Below are 17,366 nucleotides of genomic sequence, written 5' to 3'. Positions count from 1 at the left end.
TAATTGTATTTAGTTATTTTATTTTCACTATCCAAACTCAAAAGAAATGCACAGTTAAGTTTCAGGTATGGATACAGAGTTTTCTAAAAAATATCCCTTTCACGTTCTTATCAGTAAACCATGAGTTCAAATGTTTGCCATCTGACAACAAGTTGCAGGTGTTTTCTCCCCACTCCTAAGGGACGACTTCTACTTTAATATAAAGTACTGTAAAACTCTTATTCAAAAAGCATTATTCAGAAAAAGCTTCTTAGCCAAACACCTTTTCAAAATTGCTGTCTGGCATGGCACAATCTTAAGCAGTTTCTTTTGGTATAGTAATTCTTGTATTTTTCAGTCAGGTTAGGTCTCTGAATATTTTAGTTTTAAGGCAGACAGTACACAGTTTAGAAACATATTAGCACATGTTTGTTATGGTACGGCATTTTCAGTAGACATCAGTTTTTAATAAATCATTGTGCATTTCACATTTCAGAAAGCTTCTTCAGTGTTGAACATCAACCTTTTTCCATCAGTCTTGTTCTTCTACGCTTCTACTTTTGGTCTCAGGACTCTATCCTCCAGGTCTGTGATCACACACTCCTGAAAAGCTTGCTTTCTGTACACAGCAGTTACATCTCTTCATACTTCATACAGAAACATCTTTTCCCACACATTTGAAGGCAGTCGGTCAACACCTCAACTAAATGCAACAATTAAACACTTAATTTCTGGAAAAAAAAATATTTTTAACATATCTTTTTACAGTTATATTCATCTGTACATTTAGTAATAATTATCTCAACTATGGAATCTTTTAATCAATACTAGGACTTGACAAGCATAAGGGTTTCTTTTCCCGAAAATTAATTCCTCCTCTGGCTTATTACATGACTGTCGCAAGGTTGTGGAATATATTTAAAAACTAATTTTGAAACTTAACATACTTATACTGATAGACAAGAAATCAATATCACACTAGACAATACTCGTTTGCAGAGGTTCTATAAGATTTATTGTGCACTTACAGAAAAATTCTTTGACTTCAAATATAAGTGCAAAGCAGTAGTTAATATTTTAATTCTACACCATAGCAGCAGTCATGTATGCATAAACCAGCACTTTTTCCACAAAAAATCACAGCATTTCGGATAGCATAATGATTACACTAAGGTATAACATATGAAATGCCAACTGAAGAATGTTTGTAAAACAAAGGACTGAGTCTGTTAATGTAAAGGCTATATAAAAATACGGCATTATACAATGCTACTGTAGATTTGAGAGCTTTTGAAATGCAGTGGGTTTTTTGTTTGTTTTTTTAAAAAGGTTACTACAATTGGCAGTATCAAATTCAGCAACATCACTGCATTTACATCCTCAACAGCTTTTTGAGAAAACCATTTGGTCTGCTCCAGGACCTAAACATTGTCGCTGCAGATGATCACATATCCCCTGAGAGTCGAAAGCACTACTTGGTCCTATACACCCAGCTAAGAATGCTCCTCCTGAATGATCAAGCCTTTTGCAGACAGACAGACTTGTTACAAAAGACTGTATGTCCCTGACCAACAGCACAAAATTATACTGCAGTGTAAAGATATGGCTTTCTCTCAAAATTATAAAGTATTGAAGTAAAAAAAAAATTCCACAAGACACTTCAAAATTATCCTTGAGTTCAATACTATATTTATGCAATCAAATAGACTATGTAATCAGTCATACTGTAGTAGGACAAGAAAAAGACTTTTTATTCACTTGGAAAAATAGCAGACTGGAAGATCTCTTCATTGCATTACACAAACTTCCCTGAGAATTTTACTTAAATTATGTTTAGTCTACTATATATTGGAAACCAGTTAGCTACTGAGTGTCATACACTGCAAATTTTACACAATTCCTGTATATGTTATCCCAGCTAAATTGCTGTTTCAAAGCTTTAAAGCTTTGTCTTTTTTACAAAAGTACGTACACACAACCGAGACCACAAATGCAAAGACATCTTTTGCACTAAATTTAAGATCTTCAAAGCAATGTACAGAAGTAGAAAAAACAGATGTTAAGTTGAACAAAGCACTTTAAAGTTCTTTGCAGCTTATAAACTAATTGTGGAATTAGTTTTAAGAATTATCCAATGCAAGTGCTTGGTGGCAAGAAAACAACAGAAATATTATTAAATGCAATGGGCAGAAAGAGGACTGATGCTGTCCTCCCTATTTAGCAATCCCCAGTATTTTAAAAATCATAAATTTGTATGAGTGATTGTGGGAGAGAAACATCACAGTGGTACAAAACATTGCTATACTGGCACTATCTTACACTAAGTAAGGGTTTTTTTAATTTTTTATTTTTTATTTTAAAGTTGAGGTACTTAAAACTTCTGATAAGATGGATGTAGTTAACTACAAATCTTAAGCACGCTCCACTGTGAAAGTAACTCTTCTGTTTCACTGAGTCACTGCCACAAATTCTGACAACAAACACTTCATTTTAAATACAAATCTGGCTGTCAGGTCAGTTTGCCAAGCTGTATATCCCCTTAATTGAACTTCTCTCAGTAGAAGTCCAAGAAGAAAAAGCACTGTACTTTGCAAACAATAATGCTTCAGTAAAAACAAACAAAAAAGATTATTTGAACTAATAATAAACAAAACCTGCAACTTTACTGTTTTGATATATGAGATTATCCCCAAGTTTTATGCCCGGAGGCAAAACCGAAGAGTTGTCTTGTCCATAAATTTTTGTTCGACTTCTTTCAAAAGCCGAATTACACAGCATAAGCAATCTGTTCAGGTAGCTCTCATCTCCTTCCAGTTCTCAGTAACTGGAATTGTGTCATTGTCCCCCGCTGAGTGTGGAGCAATTGCACTTGTAATTCCTCCTTCCGAATAGTCTTATGTTGGGTATTACCACAGGAAGAAATAGGAGGTAACTTGGGCCACGTCATTACAAAACAGACTTGATGTGGTTGTGACAGGCTGTATCAGACACTGGGCCATGAGCATTCTGTTTTGTGTACTGGAAGGAAGGTATAAGGTGATCATCTTAACACCAAGTGAGGGACTGTGAAATGGAGGGCATTTTCTAGATTTTTAATTCTGCTTTAAAAAGTTCCCAATTTATAGATACACTTACGACTGCATGAAAATTGCAAAGATGGAAAGAATAAAAGAGCAGCATTTAAAAGCAGTATGTTTAGCTTTTTCATATTCAGAAACAAACTGAAGACACTGCCTTGTATAAAATGGCTTCATTTCTACTCATTGTCACTGTATCTTCAATTATATAAAAGGGAATCTAACACTCAGAGGAAAAGAAGAGTAAGAAAAACTGGATGATATATTTGCTTTTTCATTATAAATTAAAATTTTCAGAGGCACAAGTAGTTTTTCTGTCTCTCCAAATTAGAGAACAATTTGCTCCCTTTCCGTCAAAATACCTACAGTACATCACACAGCCTACTGTACCTCTTTGCATATATTGCTGGCTGATAACTGATTCAGACAGGCACATTAAAAGTTTCTGGGTTACATAACCACGTCTGTTTTTGTTATACAGAGAAGCCATTTCTGCATCAAGAATGAAAAAACTATAAAACTGTATTAACAAACACAAGCCCTTGTGCAACACACAAAATAGGGTGCCAAGTCACTATATACTCAGTGTGAAAAGACTAGAAGTCTCTTCTGTGCATCTCCATTTCAATAAGGAAACACACTGTCTTTTCATCTTTTGTTCTCACCACATTTTAACTCACCTCTTTTTTTGCATTGCCAAGTAAGGCAAATAATGGTGTTGTAGACTGACCATATATTAGATTATTTTATTTAGAAAAATAATTTCTCTCCCTATTGAAAATTTCAACATGTTCTCATAGTAACAAATATATCCTGATAAAGAAAACCAGCAGGATTCCTCAGTATGCAGATTGAGATAGGATATTTGCCACATAGATTTTACTTCCAGCAAAGGTAAGATGCACATGTGTACATATGTCAACTATACACAGCAGACCAAGTACATTTTGTTCTGCATTCCAACACATCCTCTGAAGGAGGGACAGTTTTCTCATCCACCCTTGCTGTCCCTTATATGATCCACTCGCTGAGCAAGATCCCTAAAGGTGGGGCGCTGGGTAACGTTATTGTTCCAGCATTCTTTCATGATAGCATAAATCTAGAGAAGAAATAAAGAAAATTGGTATTAGGTAAACAGATGCTACAAACAGTTAATAGTTAAGTTAATTTGAACTGGTCCAAAGAACATCCAACTTAACTTCATGCTTCCAAGCAACAGCGGCACAGGAGTGTGCCTGAAGTCCTGCTATACCAATCAATTTATCTGCTTGATTCCAATGACAGCAAGAAGTGAGGTTAGCTAGCTCTGTAAACGTCCTTATAAAAGGAGACTTGTTTTCTTTTTTAGTTAGTGTGGAAATTCACTGAGCTAGTTTTTGGAACTTTTAAGAGATGTTCTTTTGCTAAGTTTTTATCTACTTGCTTGCTCTTAATTTCTGGAAAGCTCAAAAATGTTAAAAACAACAAATGCTTCAGAACTCTGACCAAGAATCAGATTTACAAAGACAGCAACTGTAAACTAAGCTTCCCCTGCAATGTTAACATACACTTCTCCATATCTGTATATTAAATTAACTATCATTTGTATATAATCAGAAATAAGCCAGAAAAGTTACTGTGCAAACTGAAGCCATGTTCAGTAGAAGTAGATTTATGTGATTTTTGGAAGAGATTTCCATTACAATAGGCATTTGGCAACAGTTTTCTGTTTTCCCAAACATGTACCTGATACCCAGTCACAAAACAACTTGCCAAGCTCTTCACCTGTACTCTTCTCACTAATCTAACCCAGATCATCTATTATCAACTTTTCGTACTTTCAACAATTTTCTACATATTGCTTAAGAACTATCTTCACAGCTCCCAGGAAAAAAAAGTAACATCAGTTCCTTATTTTTCAGCAAATCTGAAACTCCTGCATTGACCAAGCTGCTTTAGACCCAAGTCTCAAGCAGCTTGTAGACTATAGACGTCTGGAAGATTTAGTATCTGTGATGACTGGCCTTTCAGGATCAGAACAGGAAGAGCACAGTTTCTGACAAGAGAGAGACATTTCCATCTTGCTTTGATACCTGAAGAAATGTCAGACACTGAAACCTTTGCATTAGTTTTGATACAGTTTCAGTAGAACAGATTATGTATTATCTTATACATATGACATTCAGGCTATCTACAAAAAGCCAAACCGTTGCAATCCAACAATTGCTGTACTCATACATACAATGCAAGAAAGGTTATTTCAGAGACTTCTCTTTTGATTCTCTATAGACTGTTTCTTCCCCCATGGCTTCCCTGCCCCACCTGTACCATTCTTTCTCTTCTCTGCTAGACCACTTGACCCTGATCCCTCCCCTGTCTCCAGCTTTGAATGGATTATTTCTTGACTTACTGCCCAATGTGCTTGATTTTAAAGGAATGCAGCAACTGATATGAGCTAAAAATTATACATGTTAAAAAGCGTAACTTTTTTACTTACATTCTTTCCCTTCCTGACTCACCTACCCAGCAGCCCTACTAGTTCAACTCAAGATGAATTGCACCCTGCTCTGAAGAACAGAGCGCTACACGACTTTGAAGTAGTATGGAAGCATTTTTTAAAACATCTGTAGCATTAGCAAAAAACAAAGGAACGCTGAATTAATTTGCGTGCTCTGTGGATGGCTTTACATACATACGCACTTCAGTATCTATGAAGAATGTGAATACAAATCTGAAGACCCTGAACATACAAAATCTGATTCATATACTTAACTGTGCCTACAGTCTGCAGGTAGCTCTTGGATGAGAATGCTTGACAAGTGAATAATATACTTGATAAACACGGGTATTTCTACGCTTGAGGAGGGAACAGCAAGAGAAGGAAAATAATCTTTAAATCTTGGAATTAAATATGAAAAACCTTACGTAGATATTAAGATACTTCTGCTAAATGTTACAGACTTCAAGAGAACCCACAGTTCACAGCTTTTAACAAGAATCTCTATATGGGACTTCCATGGAACAAGTTTATATACTGATCTCACTAGCTTAGTAAATTTATATTTTTTTAAATAGAAGCCTGAGTGCCCCAATACAGCAGTCAGTCATCATAGGAAAGGCTACATTCTAGACTCCTGAGGGAATGCAATCTAAAGAATCAGACAAGAAATATGATTATACTCATCATGCAACTGATAGAACAACACCACAGCCATTCCGCTTGTATAAACACTTTGGTAATCCAAGCAAAACGAAACACAAGGTTTGCACTGACCAGGTACTCACCCTGACTGAACACCTTTCAGACCATAGCAACATATTAATACAATACTTCACCTCATCAGGACATCCATCTGGTCTTGGTAGTCGTCCATTATTCTTCAAAAGCTCTATCAAATGAAACACAATCATCTGCCCTTGTTTATCATTGCCAATCATGCGCATGAATTCCTGAAATAGAAGGCCGACTGTGATAAATAAATTTTTAAAAACAAAGATGCTGCAATATTCTTACCAAAGGAAAATACTTTATAAGAAGAATAAATAATAACTAGTATATAGCAATGATAAAAATAGGATATACATACACAACTTAATAAGTGAAAAATCTTAAAACCTGTTGATCACCGCCTGATGATTAACTAGTTTTAAAAGCAAAAACCTTACAGCTAAGTCTAAAGAGCTACCCAAAACCTTATACATGATCTTGATGCTTTGAAAAATACACGTCAAATAGAAAACAGATAAAATGATACTGATGGAAGAAGAAGAAGAAAAAAAATTAACTACAGGTCAGAAACAGCAGCATAATTAAAGCCAACAAAAATGGCTTAGCTAAATCTTGCTATCCAAAAATGAGTATAATCCAAAATGTAGATTAAAATCTCATTCAGATTGCCAGAGATGAAAAGCAAGTGAGGAAGTACTATTAACCGAAAATAATTTTGAAGCACAACATAAAGGAATTATTTTCTTCCAATGCTACAGAAATTTCTTTAATGACCCTTGACATAAAAATGTGAAATAACTATTTGTAGAATGTGCAAATGGCTAGAGCTGGGGAAACAATACATAATTATAAAGACTACGACAGTTAAACAGACCGCTTTGGCTAATTGATAAAACTAATTTTTCTTGATACATACCAATAGGATAACCCACCTGATGAAGCAGTGAATGCACACGCAGAGTTGATTTATTCAAAGCATATTCCACCTGAGCCCATGACTTGCTCTACCCCTTTCATAATCCTTCTGAAGAACTCCAGGTGTCTGCAGTGTTTATGTCATTACACAGCAAGAGCTGCCCCTGCCTTAAGAGCTCTTCCTTCATAGCTTAGTTACTGTACCAAAGTACTAAGAGATCCACTGAAGTCAACACAAAGATCTTCCAAGTGAATTTTTGCCTATCGTCTTTGCTCAGCTCTGAAAACTACATTTGCCAGGACTGAGATGCTGGCAAAGGGTGAGAACAGCTCCAGTAAATATGTAAGGCTCAAGTCTCCTCTTTTATGCCTGCAGAGCACAGCTAGACATAATTAAGATCGTGATCGGTGCCTGCCAACAGTCTGCAAAAAGCCCCTCCCTTCCTTTCTTGAACATCAATAACTTACTAATTTAGGTTCTGCTAACAAAACAAAATAACTTTGAGTTACCTTATTCAAATTAACTTACTGTTAACGTATTTGTTTGGCTTAGCCTTAGATTTAGAATGACATTTAAAAAATACATGTCATGGTGCAGTGAAACAGTTGCATCTGGCATTACTCTCCACAGAGGACAAGAAAGAACAATCCATAATGAGAGATCCTAAAATCTTTTTCAAACGGTTAGGAGTTGCAGGATGGATATGATCTGCACAAACTATCAAGTAATTTTCAGCTCTCCATTCCTCCTTATGGCTTGATATTACTACTTTTTACTGTGTTTGTTCTTCTGACTGGATGCTGCCTCTTAAACACTAAGGTATCTCCAGAAAGGAATCAGTAAATATCAACCTATTTATGTATAGGAACAAGCTATATATTTTTGAAAATTTAAATAAACAAACAAAAAAACCTCTGAGAACTATTAACTATGTACTTACAGCTGGTGGACTTTTGCTCTTGTCAATATATGTGAAGAGTTCATACAAGACCACACCAAAACTCCACACATCTGAGGCCACAGAAAACTTGCTTTCTGTCAGAGATTCTGGAGCATACCTGCAACACATGGTAAAAGGAATATTCTTCTGTGTGATGTGTCTTTTTGGTCTTGAAGATATTTCTTTTAATGACACTGATTTTTTTCCATGAATAAGTGGTTTTTGTTCATAGACATTAGCACATTCTCATTTCCTTCCACTGCCTGCACTAACAACTATTCTTTTAGTAATAGTTAATTGGCATTGAAAACACAAACCACTTTAAACAAACACAGTTAGTCATAACTATATCCAAGTTTGTTTTTTCCCCAACAAAGTTGTAGATATTTTTCTTGTCTGTAGTGCTAGCAGAGAAGACTTTGATGCGATAAAGCCTGAAAAGAAAGACAATTATAGCCATTAAGCATCCTTCCATCACTTTCAGGAAGCCTTGAACTGTATCCCAAGTATTCCAGGACTTAAATTTTACAGCTCCCAATAACATCTACTAAGATGCCATTTTGTATCACTTATCCTTTAAATATGACTTCTTTACAGTGCTAAAGCAGACTAAAAATATAGACTAAAATCACACGTATGGAACAGCATTTTCTTTTGCTATCAGAACATAAAATATTTTTTATCACAGTTATCTGCCAGCGTATTTTCTAAAGGTAATTCTATGTCTTTATAGAACAGAACTGAAGTATGTATTTTGTATTCTGAATACAGTCTACCAATATCCACTTCACAATCCTTCAGTCTCCCACAGTCTATACAGAGTGCTCTTTTCCTTTCCAAGCTAAGTGCACCTCGTTGGAGCATTACTCTGTTTTGTTGTAACTTAAGCCCAAATACAGACATTCACCTGAATATTCAGCCCAGCACTTCATCCTTGCTAATTACAGTCTGTGGGATTTAATTCCCCTTGGTCTACAGAGAGTCTGTCCAACAGATCTCAGCTAGAAGATGTGAATGACCAGTGTTTAGGGAACTGAAAGGTCCAAACCTTTGAAAGCACCCTGGGAAACGAGTCCTTTTACATTTCCTTTATCTTCGATTATCTTTCCCGTTGCATTCTATTTCTTTTAAATATTTTGGTAATATTTAGTTGTTTGGTGTTTTTTTTTTTAGTATGTTTAAAAGTCCACAGTTACACACTGTTCTGTAAAGTCAAACATTATGCATGTGACTTTAACAATGCTGGGCAACTGACTTGGAGTTTGCACTTAAAAATTCCACAGTATGCTAAACAATTGTCAGAAACTGCAAAAACTGAAAACATATAATGATTTCATACACCAAGAGAAGACTTACCAAAATATAGGGCTTTCACCAGGTTCTTTTACTTTGTAGTATTCCTTGTCTTGTGGCAAGACTTTCGTCAATCCAAAATCTCCAATTTTAACTCTGTTCTCATTCTCCACTAAGATATTTCTGGTTGCTAAATCCCGGTGAACATATCTTTTTGTACCCAGATACTCCATGCCCTAGATGAAAAGTTCACAAACACAACAGGAAAAAAGTTACTTTTACCATTAAGCAGCTGCACTTTCCCTAAAGTGATGAATTAATCTCAAAGTTAAAACCAAACACACACTGTTACCAAAACTGGTATGCTTAAACATTTGTCTTCTCTGAGGAGTTACCTCTTCCAAGTGCAACAACTTCCCTTAACTGAAGCAAGATGAGACTGAGCACCTCTCAGAGCCAAGTGGTTTTTGATGACATAGCTGGATAGCTGTTACAGCTCCTTTCTGTGGCCAAATGCAGTTTGCCAGTGACAGACAGAAGGAAAATAAAATCTGGGCTAAGCTACACAGTCCAGGGCAGATAAGACGACCATCCTATCTATCCATTTCGCTTAAGCTTTTTACATCTGCTTTCCCGTTTGCTTTATGAAACTTTATGATTCCTTGAATTTGACAACTCTGACTGTACTCCCACCTGCGTGTCTTGTTTCTCTTCTATGGATCATTACTCACCAACACAGTTCTGCTTATTACTGTATTTTCACGGGTTGCTGTAACAAAGTGTTGGTCCAAAGCCATGTCGTCTTTTGCTAGTGCGGATGTCTCCTTATCAACACACCTAATTCTTCTTGCTAACGATGAAACGTGGAAGAAGCCAGCGTGGGTAGTGGCATTACTAAAAGAAGGTCTTGCTTATACAGCAATAAATGATGGATGGACAGAAGCTGACACTGCACCATGTCAAGAGACACCTGATACACACGGAATGAAGCACAAAGCAAGCCGCCAGTTTCAGAGCTGCGTAAGAAAGCGTCGTGTTCCTTCAACACGATGGGTACGCAACAAACTACGCCGGGAGCATCGCCGACTCAAAGGCTGTGACCATTAGTGTCACACGATCAATGCCAGAAGACCTCTTCCTCCCGTTCTCTGTTTGTCCAGGCAAGCACCCCCAGCAGCACAGCAACTCTGGAGCCCAGCCGCCCTCCAGCTCCCAGCACCACCCCCACGTCGCCCCAAGCACACCCTGTGCCCACGGCCACCCTCAGAAACACCAAACCGGGCGTCTTCCAAGGGAGACTCCCAGGTTTCTGACACAACCTACGCTATAACTTTTTATTACCACTACATACTGTAACGAAAACAGTCCCGAAGTCTCTCTGGTGCCAGTAATTTTTCTGTTAGAACAGGCATTTTCCAGGCTGAGATACTTGCATCTACAGAAACATCATCACTCGCAAATGCCATCGCTGAAAATGCTGCTTTTCACAGACGAGATATGCACAGAAAAATCATCCTTTAAGTCAGGAACGCTTTCCCATTATAGCAGCAAGGAACCAAAACACAGCAAGCATGCAAACACACTCATCTTAACCCCCAGTTATGGGCGTGCCTTCACTTCTCTCTCACACATTTGAGAGAAGAGCAGCAAAGCAGAGGGAGAAAGATTTTTGATTAAAAAAACCCAAAACAACAGTGACAGAAACGCAAAACAGAGAGATGTGAGATGCTGAAAGAGCAAACATTGCAAGATAAGCAAAAACAGCTATAGGAAAGGGGGAAATGTGATCAGCTAAAAGAAAAAGGAAAAGCATTCACATTCCATTTTCGTACTATTAGGTACTCATTATGTCTGCAACTAGGTTGTTTTGAAGTAATGATGCAGATTAGAGTGAAATCTTAAAGTGATCAGTATAGCCTCTGCTTTGCACGCTGCACAGCAACAACAGTGCAAAGTAAGACACAGACACTGTAATTCTTAGGTTTTGCTTCCCTTAGAAGTGAAGATAGTTCTTGAAGAGGAAGTCCTATATGTTGATAGAGGGGATTGTAAGAAATGTGAAACTATAACAAAAAGCCTTAATATTTTCTAGTTTTTAGTAGTCTTTAGTAGTGTAACTTGTATTTCTGCATGCATAGTGATCTAATGATGTAACTGTTACACTAATCCCTGTTTTCTCATTAAGGAATGTAGTGGAAGCACATGGGCACAAGCTATCACTTAGTCGTTAGACAAAATAATTAAGTGAAACAAAAGTGGTCTTGGTTCTCAGCAAATAACTGGGATAATTATGGGATAAAAGAGACTCCTAAATAATTCTACTCCAGACAGCTCGGCCTTGGGAGGGCAAATGCACCAAGCTACAGAGATAAGGAGGTACCCAGAGAGCAACAAGACCGAAGCAAAACAACCTGAAGGACATGGTGGACGTGATCCTAGAACTGAGTTTGCGCAGAAACAAATGTCAATCAGTGAACAGCGTGATGAAGAGGATGGGCCTTCATCTTGGGACCCCCGAAGACCACCCAAAGATACTAACAGACATGCGTGAAAGATATTTACATATGCTAATTAGTTCATAGAACTATAATGAATAATTACCTGTGTGATTGTATTTAACCTGAAGCAACAGGGTGTCTGGCGTGCACGTTTGGAGGAGAAATCCCCCGTGTGCCCGACGCCGCAATAAAGAATCCCTGCTGAACAGTATGCATGGTACTGTTAGGTTTTTCTTACCAGATCTTCGAATCAATGTGGTCTTCCCACATTCTGATACTGCGTGTACCCATGTTTTGTCACATGAAAGCAGGATGTTCTACCACTTAAATATCTGCAAAAAGCATATTCTAGCTCCCTCATGCTTTGCTTGGTACTTAGGAAGCAGTCATTTCATCTCTTTTGATTTTTCATCCACATCCTGAAGACCTGTAATATCTCAGTGTTTCTTTTATATACATGTATGTACACACACATTAAGCACCTTTTTCTTTGTACCTTCTGAACACAACTGCTTTCCCAAAGTTTCCTGCCATACTTGCACTGCCCGTAAAGGCCAAAATCCACCTTCTAGTCCTGCTGTCAGATACGTCTATCTCAGAGACCAGGGTCCCAAGATATGTTGCTGCTGCTGTTCCTTCAGGCTTTGGATAAAGCTTTCCACAAGGCCTGAAGACTTACTGATACACAGTCCACAGCTTCTTATAAGAGTAAATAGGGAAGGCACCTTACAACCTTTCATGTAAGTATGCTGAGATGGCCACGGAATAACAGGTAAATGGCTGCAGCCTTTGTGCTCAAAAATCTCTGTTGCATCTTTACTCGATGAAAGATTCACTGTCACAATCCTCCTAGGTGGTGCTGAGCGTTAGACTCTTCCAGCTCTTTGCTTTAAGGAAGATTGTTTTCAGTGACTTACCAGCACCGATAACAACATTTATTTTGTTGCAGAAATAACACGGAGAGAGTTTCTTCTTATCTCTCTTACTGGAGCATGGCTTCTTGTTTTGGAGATGCAGATCAGTGGGTTTTTTAAACCTCACAGTGAGAGGTCACATGTTTTATCTTTCCTCTTTGTGAAAAGGCTGACACTTGCCACAGACTTCTGAACATTTTCTATTTTCCAACCTCACTGCACATTACTCGCCCACCGAAGAAGTTTTGCTGGAGATTACACAGCCTTGCTTCATGTGAAGTGCATGAACAGGTAAGATCAGCTGCTGAAGGTGCACGCAGCATCTTTCAGCACACACCCCAGGTCCAGTAGCTAGAAGGTTTACCGAGTCAGTCCGGTTTCAAGCAGGAAACTATCAAGTTGTATTCATCAGGTTAAGGTCTGAATGCCTGGAGAAGTTCTCGGCTATTGCAGAGAGTCACCTGCCTGATTTCTGTCAGGTCTTTTCTGTGGATACTGCAGAAAAGTCTGCTGTTCAGAATGTGGCAGGGCACAATTACCAGACATAAGTCTTGTTTAACTTCTTCATCAATGACCTGGATGAAGAGTTAGAATGTACCCTCAGCAAGTTTGCTGATGACACAAAACTGGGAGGAGTGGTAGATACACTAGCAGGCTCTGCTGCCATTCAGCGAGACCTGGACAGGCTGGAAAGCTGGGCAGAGAGCAACCTGATGAGGTTCAACATGGACAAATGCAGGGTCCTGCACCTGGGGAGGAACAACCCCATGCACCAGTACAGGCTTGGGGTGGACCTGCTGGAGAGCAGCTCTGCGAAGAGGGACCTGGGAGTACTGGTGGATGTCAAGTTGACCATGAGCCAGCAGTGTGCCCTGGCTGCCAGGAAGGCCAGTGGGATCCTGGGATGCATTAGGAGGAGTGTGGCCAGTAGGTCGAGGGAAGTTCTCCTTCCCCTCTACACTGCCCTAGTGATGCCCCGTCTGGAGAACTGTGTCCAGTTCTGGGCTCCCGACTTCAAGAAAGATGAGGAGCTATTGGAGAGAGTCCAGCATAGGGCTACAAGGATGATGAAGGGACTGGAGCACCTCTCCTATGAGGAAAGGCTGAGGGAGCTGGGCTTGTTTAGCCTGAGGAAGAGAAAGCTGCGAGGGGACCTAATAAATGCTTATAAATATCTCAAGGGTGGGTGTCAGGAGGATGGGGCCAAACTCTTTTCAGTGGTGCCCAGTGACAGGACAAGGGGCAACGGGCACAAAATGAGGCACAGGAAGGTCCATCTGAACATGAGGAAGAACTTCTTCCCTCTGAGGGTGACGGAGCACTGGAACAGGCTGCCCAGGGAGGTTGTGGAGTCTCCTTCTCTGGAGATACTCAAGACCCGCCTGGACAAGGTGCTGTGCAGCCTGCTGTAGGTGACCCTGCTTCGGCAGGGGGGTTGGACTAGATGACCCACAGAGGTCCCTTCCAACCCTGAACATTGATTCTGTGATAAGAATATGTGTGGGCTACATACTCTGAAGAATAGTCATTAATTTTAAGTAGCCTACTGTTTCCATGTCTTTGATGTGAGTATTGGGGAAAGGAATTTAAAAATATTTCTGGTACATGCCTCAAGGGTGTAGGGGTGTGTGTCTTTTTTTCCTTTTCCTTTTCTTGCTGCCCCAGCCCCCCTCCTCTTTTTTTCTTCTTTCCCCAAACCACCAAACATGAAATGAAATCTAAAGTGGATTGTATTGCTTCTTGTATCTAAAGCATAATAACAGAATAAAACCAGTGTAACCACAAGCTCTCTTTCGGAGGAAATGAGATATCACAGTAACGATCAGATGTTTTCCCCCCTTTTCAGAATCCTATGAAGGACGTCCATTACCAAACATTGAGACTAGCAAATAATTCATTACAGCTTTGGGCACTTCTATAGCCTCTAATCAGATATCTTTCTTCTTTCTGCTAAATAAGCTAATATTTACATTTAAAAATAAATTTCTTAAACATATACATGCTGTTACAGTGGTTTTATAGTTTAATGTCCAAGTTCTGAAAAATCAGTTCTAGTATGTCACGAACAGTTTGGGTGGGTGAGTATATTTTACTTCAGCTCTCATTAGGTACGAAGATGTTTTAATTCTTCTGACTGAAATATAAGCTACGTAAACTATAAAATAAACAAAAATAAATGGAGTATAATCTGTCTCAGTCAGCAGACTGGCCAGTCCCAGCATCCTGTATTAAGATATTCCTAAGTTTGTCCAGTTCTTGAGTACATGATGAGTGTGTGTTGCTACTTTTTTTAGAGTTATGTGGTGCTAGCAGCCTAACAGTATTATAAAAGATACATGAAAACCACCAGTGATTTTTTTTTGAGGCAAATGAGACCAGAGAGACAAAAAACTGTTGAAAAATATCAGTCATCTGAAATTTCCTACCTTGCATATCTGAGATGCATACAGCAAAAGCTTCTTGTGGTCCAGCCGCTCTTTATGTTTCTGCAGATAATCTCGTAAACTTCCATATGGTAAGTATTCCATAATTAACCTTAGATTCCTACGACCTTTTACAACAACAAAAAATACACTTAATTTTTCTGTAATTTTGCAATTACAAGTTTTGAAACCTAAATATTTACAAATGTCTATGAATAAAAGCAATAGAAAATAGTCTTAATACCAAAAAACTAATTTATTATATGTACATCACTATGCAATTTTTCATGTATCGGTTAACTGCCTTTGTTGAGGAAATGCCATTTAAAAAGAAAAAACAAAATAATGGGGATATGCTTGATATACAAAGCATCACTAATCAAGATAATCTCCTCAATACTTTAGCTATGATTGCTAAAGCAAACTGGAAGTGCCACATATGTATGTCTGTGTTTATGTAATTTCTCCTCATTGTTGAGATGAAACAGAACAGCAAGTGATATCAACTGGTCAGTAATTGTACCATCTTCAAAAACTTAGTCTCATTTTGAATCCAATATTCTTCTTTTTACAGCAAGATCCTGGGCAGAACCCATGCTTTCACTCATCAACTTTAACAGCATCAATAATTCACTCAAACACATCCGTTTTGGAAACTTTTTCCTGTCTAGTCTTTTACCGTATAGACTGCACAAGAATTGGTAATATCCACTCTGGGACATCACACTGAGCAAAAAACAACAGTTACAAAGCAGCTGCATTTTCCTACTTAACCCTAAATTATTTTCTAGGAAGACTTTTGTGCTTGAAGATAGAGAAACTGGGTAACTAGTCAAAAGGGTACTTTCTCAAAATCCATCAACTTACACTATGAGCTGACTGAATAAAGTGTCCACTTTGTACTGAGAAGTGGTATAAGACAGACAACTTCCTTTCGTTTGTACTCTCCAAGTTCTGGTAAAGTTAGGACTAAGTCAGTGACTTTCATAAACACTTACCTCTCTGAACTTCTCAGTATGCATACTTAGATGTACACCTGAAGGTGTACTCAATATAGCACATACCTGCACTGTAGCATACTCCTTTGTATTTAACGATGTTATCGTGCTGCAGAGATTTAAGTATTTCAATTTCTCTTTCAAAGTCCCTAAGGTGCTCTTCTGTGCTATGTTGAAGCTTTTTCACAGCCACCACTTCCCCAGTATTATCCTGCAGGGGGTCATACCGGCACATCTCAACACTGCCAAAATTTCCCTAGATCACAAATGGAAATACTTGAATTAAAAACAAGTCCACACCATTGTCCCTTTTTTAGTGCTTGTTCATACTGCTTCAGTGCTCACCGTATTAGCAATAACGTGACCAGAATTAATTAAGTGAAATGCCACAAAACCTCCCCGAGAGAAAACAAGTGCAGGATCACCATTAACAGTTCTATAAGGAAGCAAACAGTACGGGAGTAAAGGAGGACAAGGAGAGGGGGTGATGTCCATTCATTTTCTCCCCCGTCTTCACAAACTTCCACTTGCACTTCCAGACAAGTCGGTTGAGATACTCCTTGTCCTGCACTTGCAAAAAACTCCCCATTTAGGTTCCTCTTGGCTCTTCATTCTCCTTGGCTTCTTGGTGGTTCTTCCCCCATTTGTTTCAATGTTCTACCTTCTTCCCTTTCTCTGTTTATATTTTCTTTATCTTCCTTCATGCAGTCATCACCTACCACTCTGTTCCTCTCCCTATGCTATGCTACCATTTCTAGTTAACAAACAACCATCTGCAAATAGAATTAGCTCTGCCTCTTTGCTTGCAGGCTTGCTTTCACTCGTACTTGGGAGTCAAAGGAATATACAGCTATGATATCAACAAAAAACATAAAATAGCAAGGAACCATTGAAAAATGGTACTTGGGTGAAGATCTGCCACCCGCACTTGGTCTTTTGTCTAGGCACGCTTTCACACAGCCAGGCTGCAATGACTATAAAACTAGTAACCAAATGCTTATTTCTGAAGCCTAAAAAGTTCAAGGTCTATATATATCTCAAAGATGTTACTGAATTTAGGGACTGCATATTCAGACTTCTCAGAATACGCATGCACAAACCCGCCCCCCCTCCGTTCTAT

General features: G+C 38.5%; 1 protein-coding gene across 8 annotated transcripts in view; it reads right to left on the bottom strand.

Annotated features, from left to right (window-relative positions):
* The window catches only part of JAK2 (Janus kinase 2), a 103,053-nt gene continuing 85,687 nt past the window's right edge, over positions 1 to 17,366 (bottom strand). For all 8 annotated transcript variants that reach the window (XM_075411133.1, XM_075411131.1, XM_075411139.1 and 5 more), the window contains 6 exons: positions 16,313 to 16,502; positions 15,252 to 15,376; positions 9,477 to 9,649; positions 8,121 to 8,238; positions 6,372 to 6,485; positions 1 to 4,155 (listed from right to left, as the gene is read on the bottom strand). In XM_075411133.1, coding sequence (XP_075267248.1) covers positions 4,048 to 4,155; positions 6,372 to 6,485; positions 8,121 to 8,238; positions 9,477 to 9,649; positions 15,252 to 15,376; positions 16,313 to 16,502 — 828 coding nt within the window. In that variant the 3' untranslated portion in view covers positions 1 to 4,047. The remainder of the gene's footprint in view (positions 4,156 to 6,371; positions 6,486 to 8,120; positions 8,239 to 9,476; positions 9,650 to 15,251; positions 15,377 to 16,312; positions 16,503 to 17,366) is intronic.

The sequence above is a fragment of the Opisthocomus hoazin genome, chromosome Z (assembly GCF_030867145.1).
Source record: "Opisthocomus hoazin isolate bOpiHoa1 chromosome Z, bOpiHoa1.hap1, whole genome shotgun sequence".
NCBI classification, from domain to species: domain Eukaryota; kingdom Metazoa; phylum Chordata; class Aves; order Opisthocomiformes; family Opisthocomidae; genus Opisthocomus; species Opisthocomus hoazin.
The sequence above is the reverse complement of the archived record's forward strand: the minus strand, read 5'-3'. Positions and strand labels throughout refer to the sequence as shown.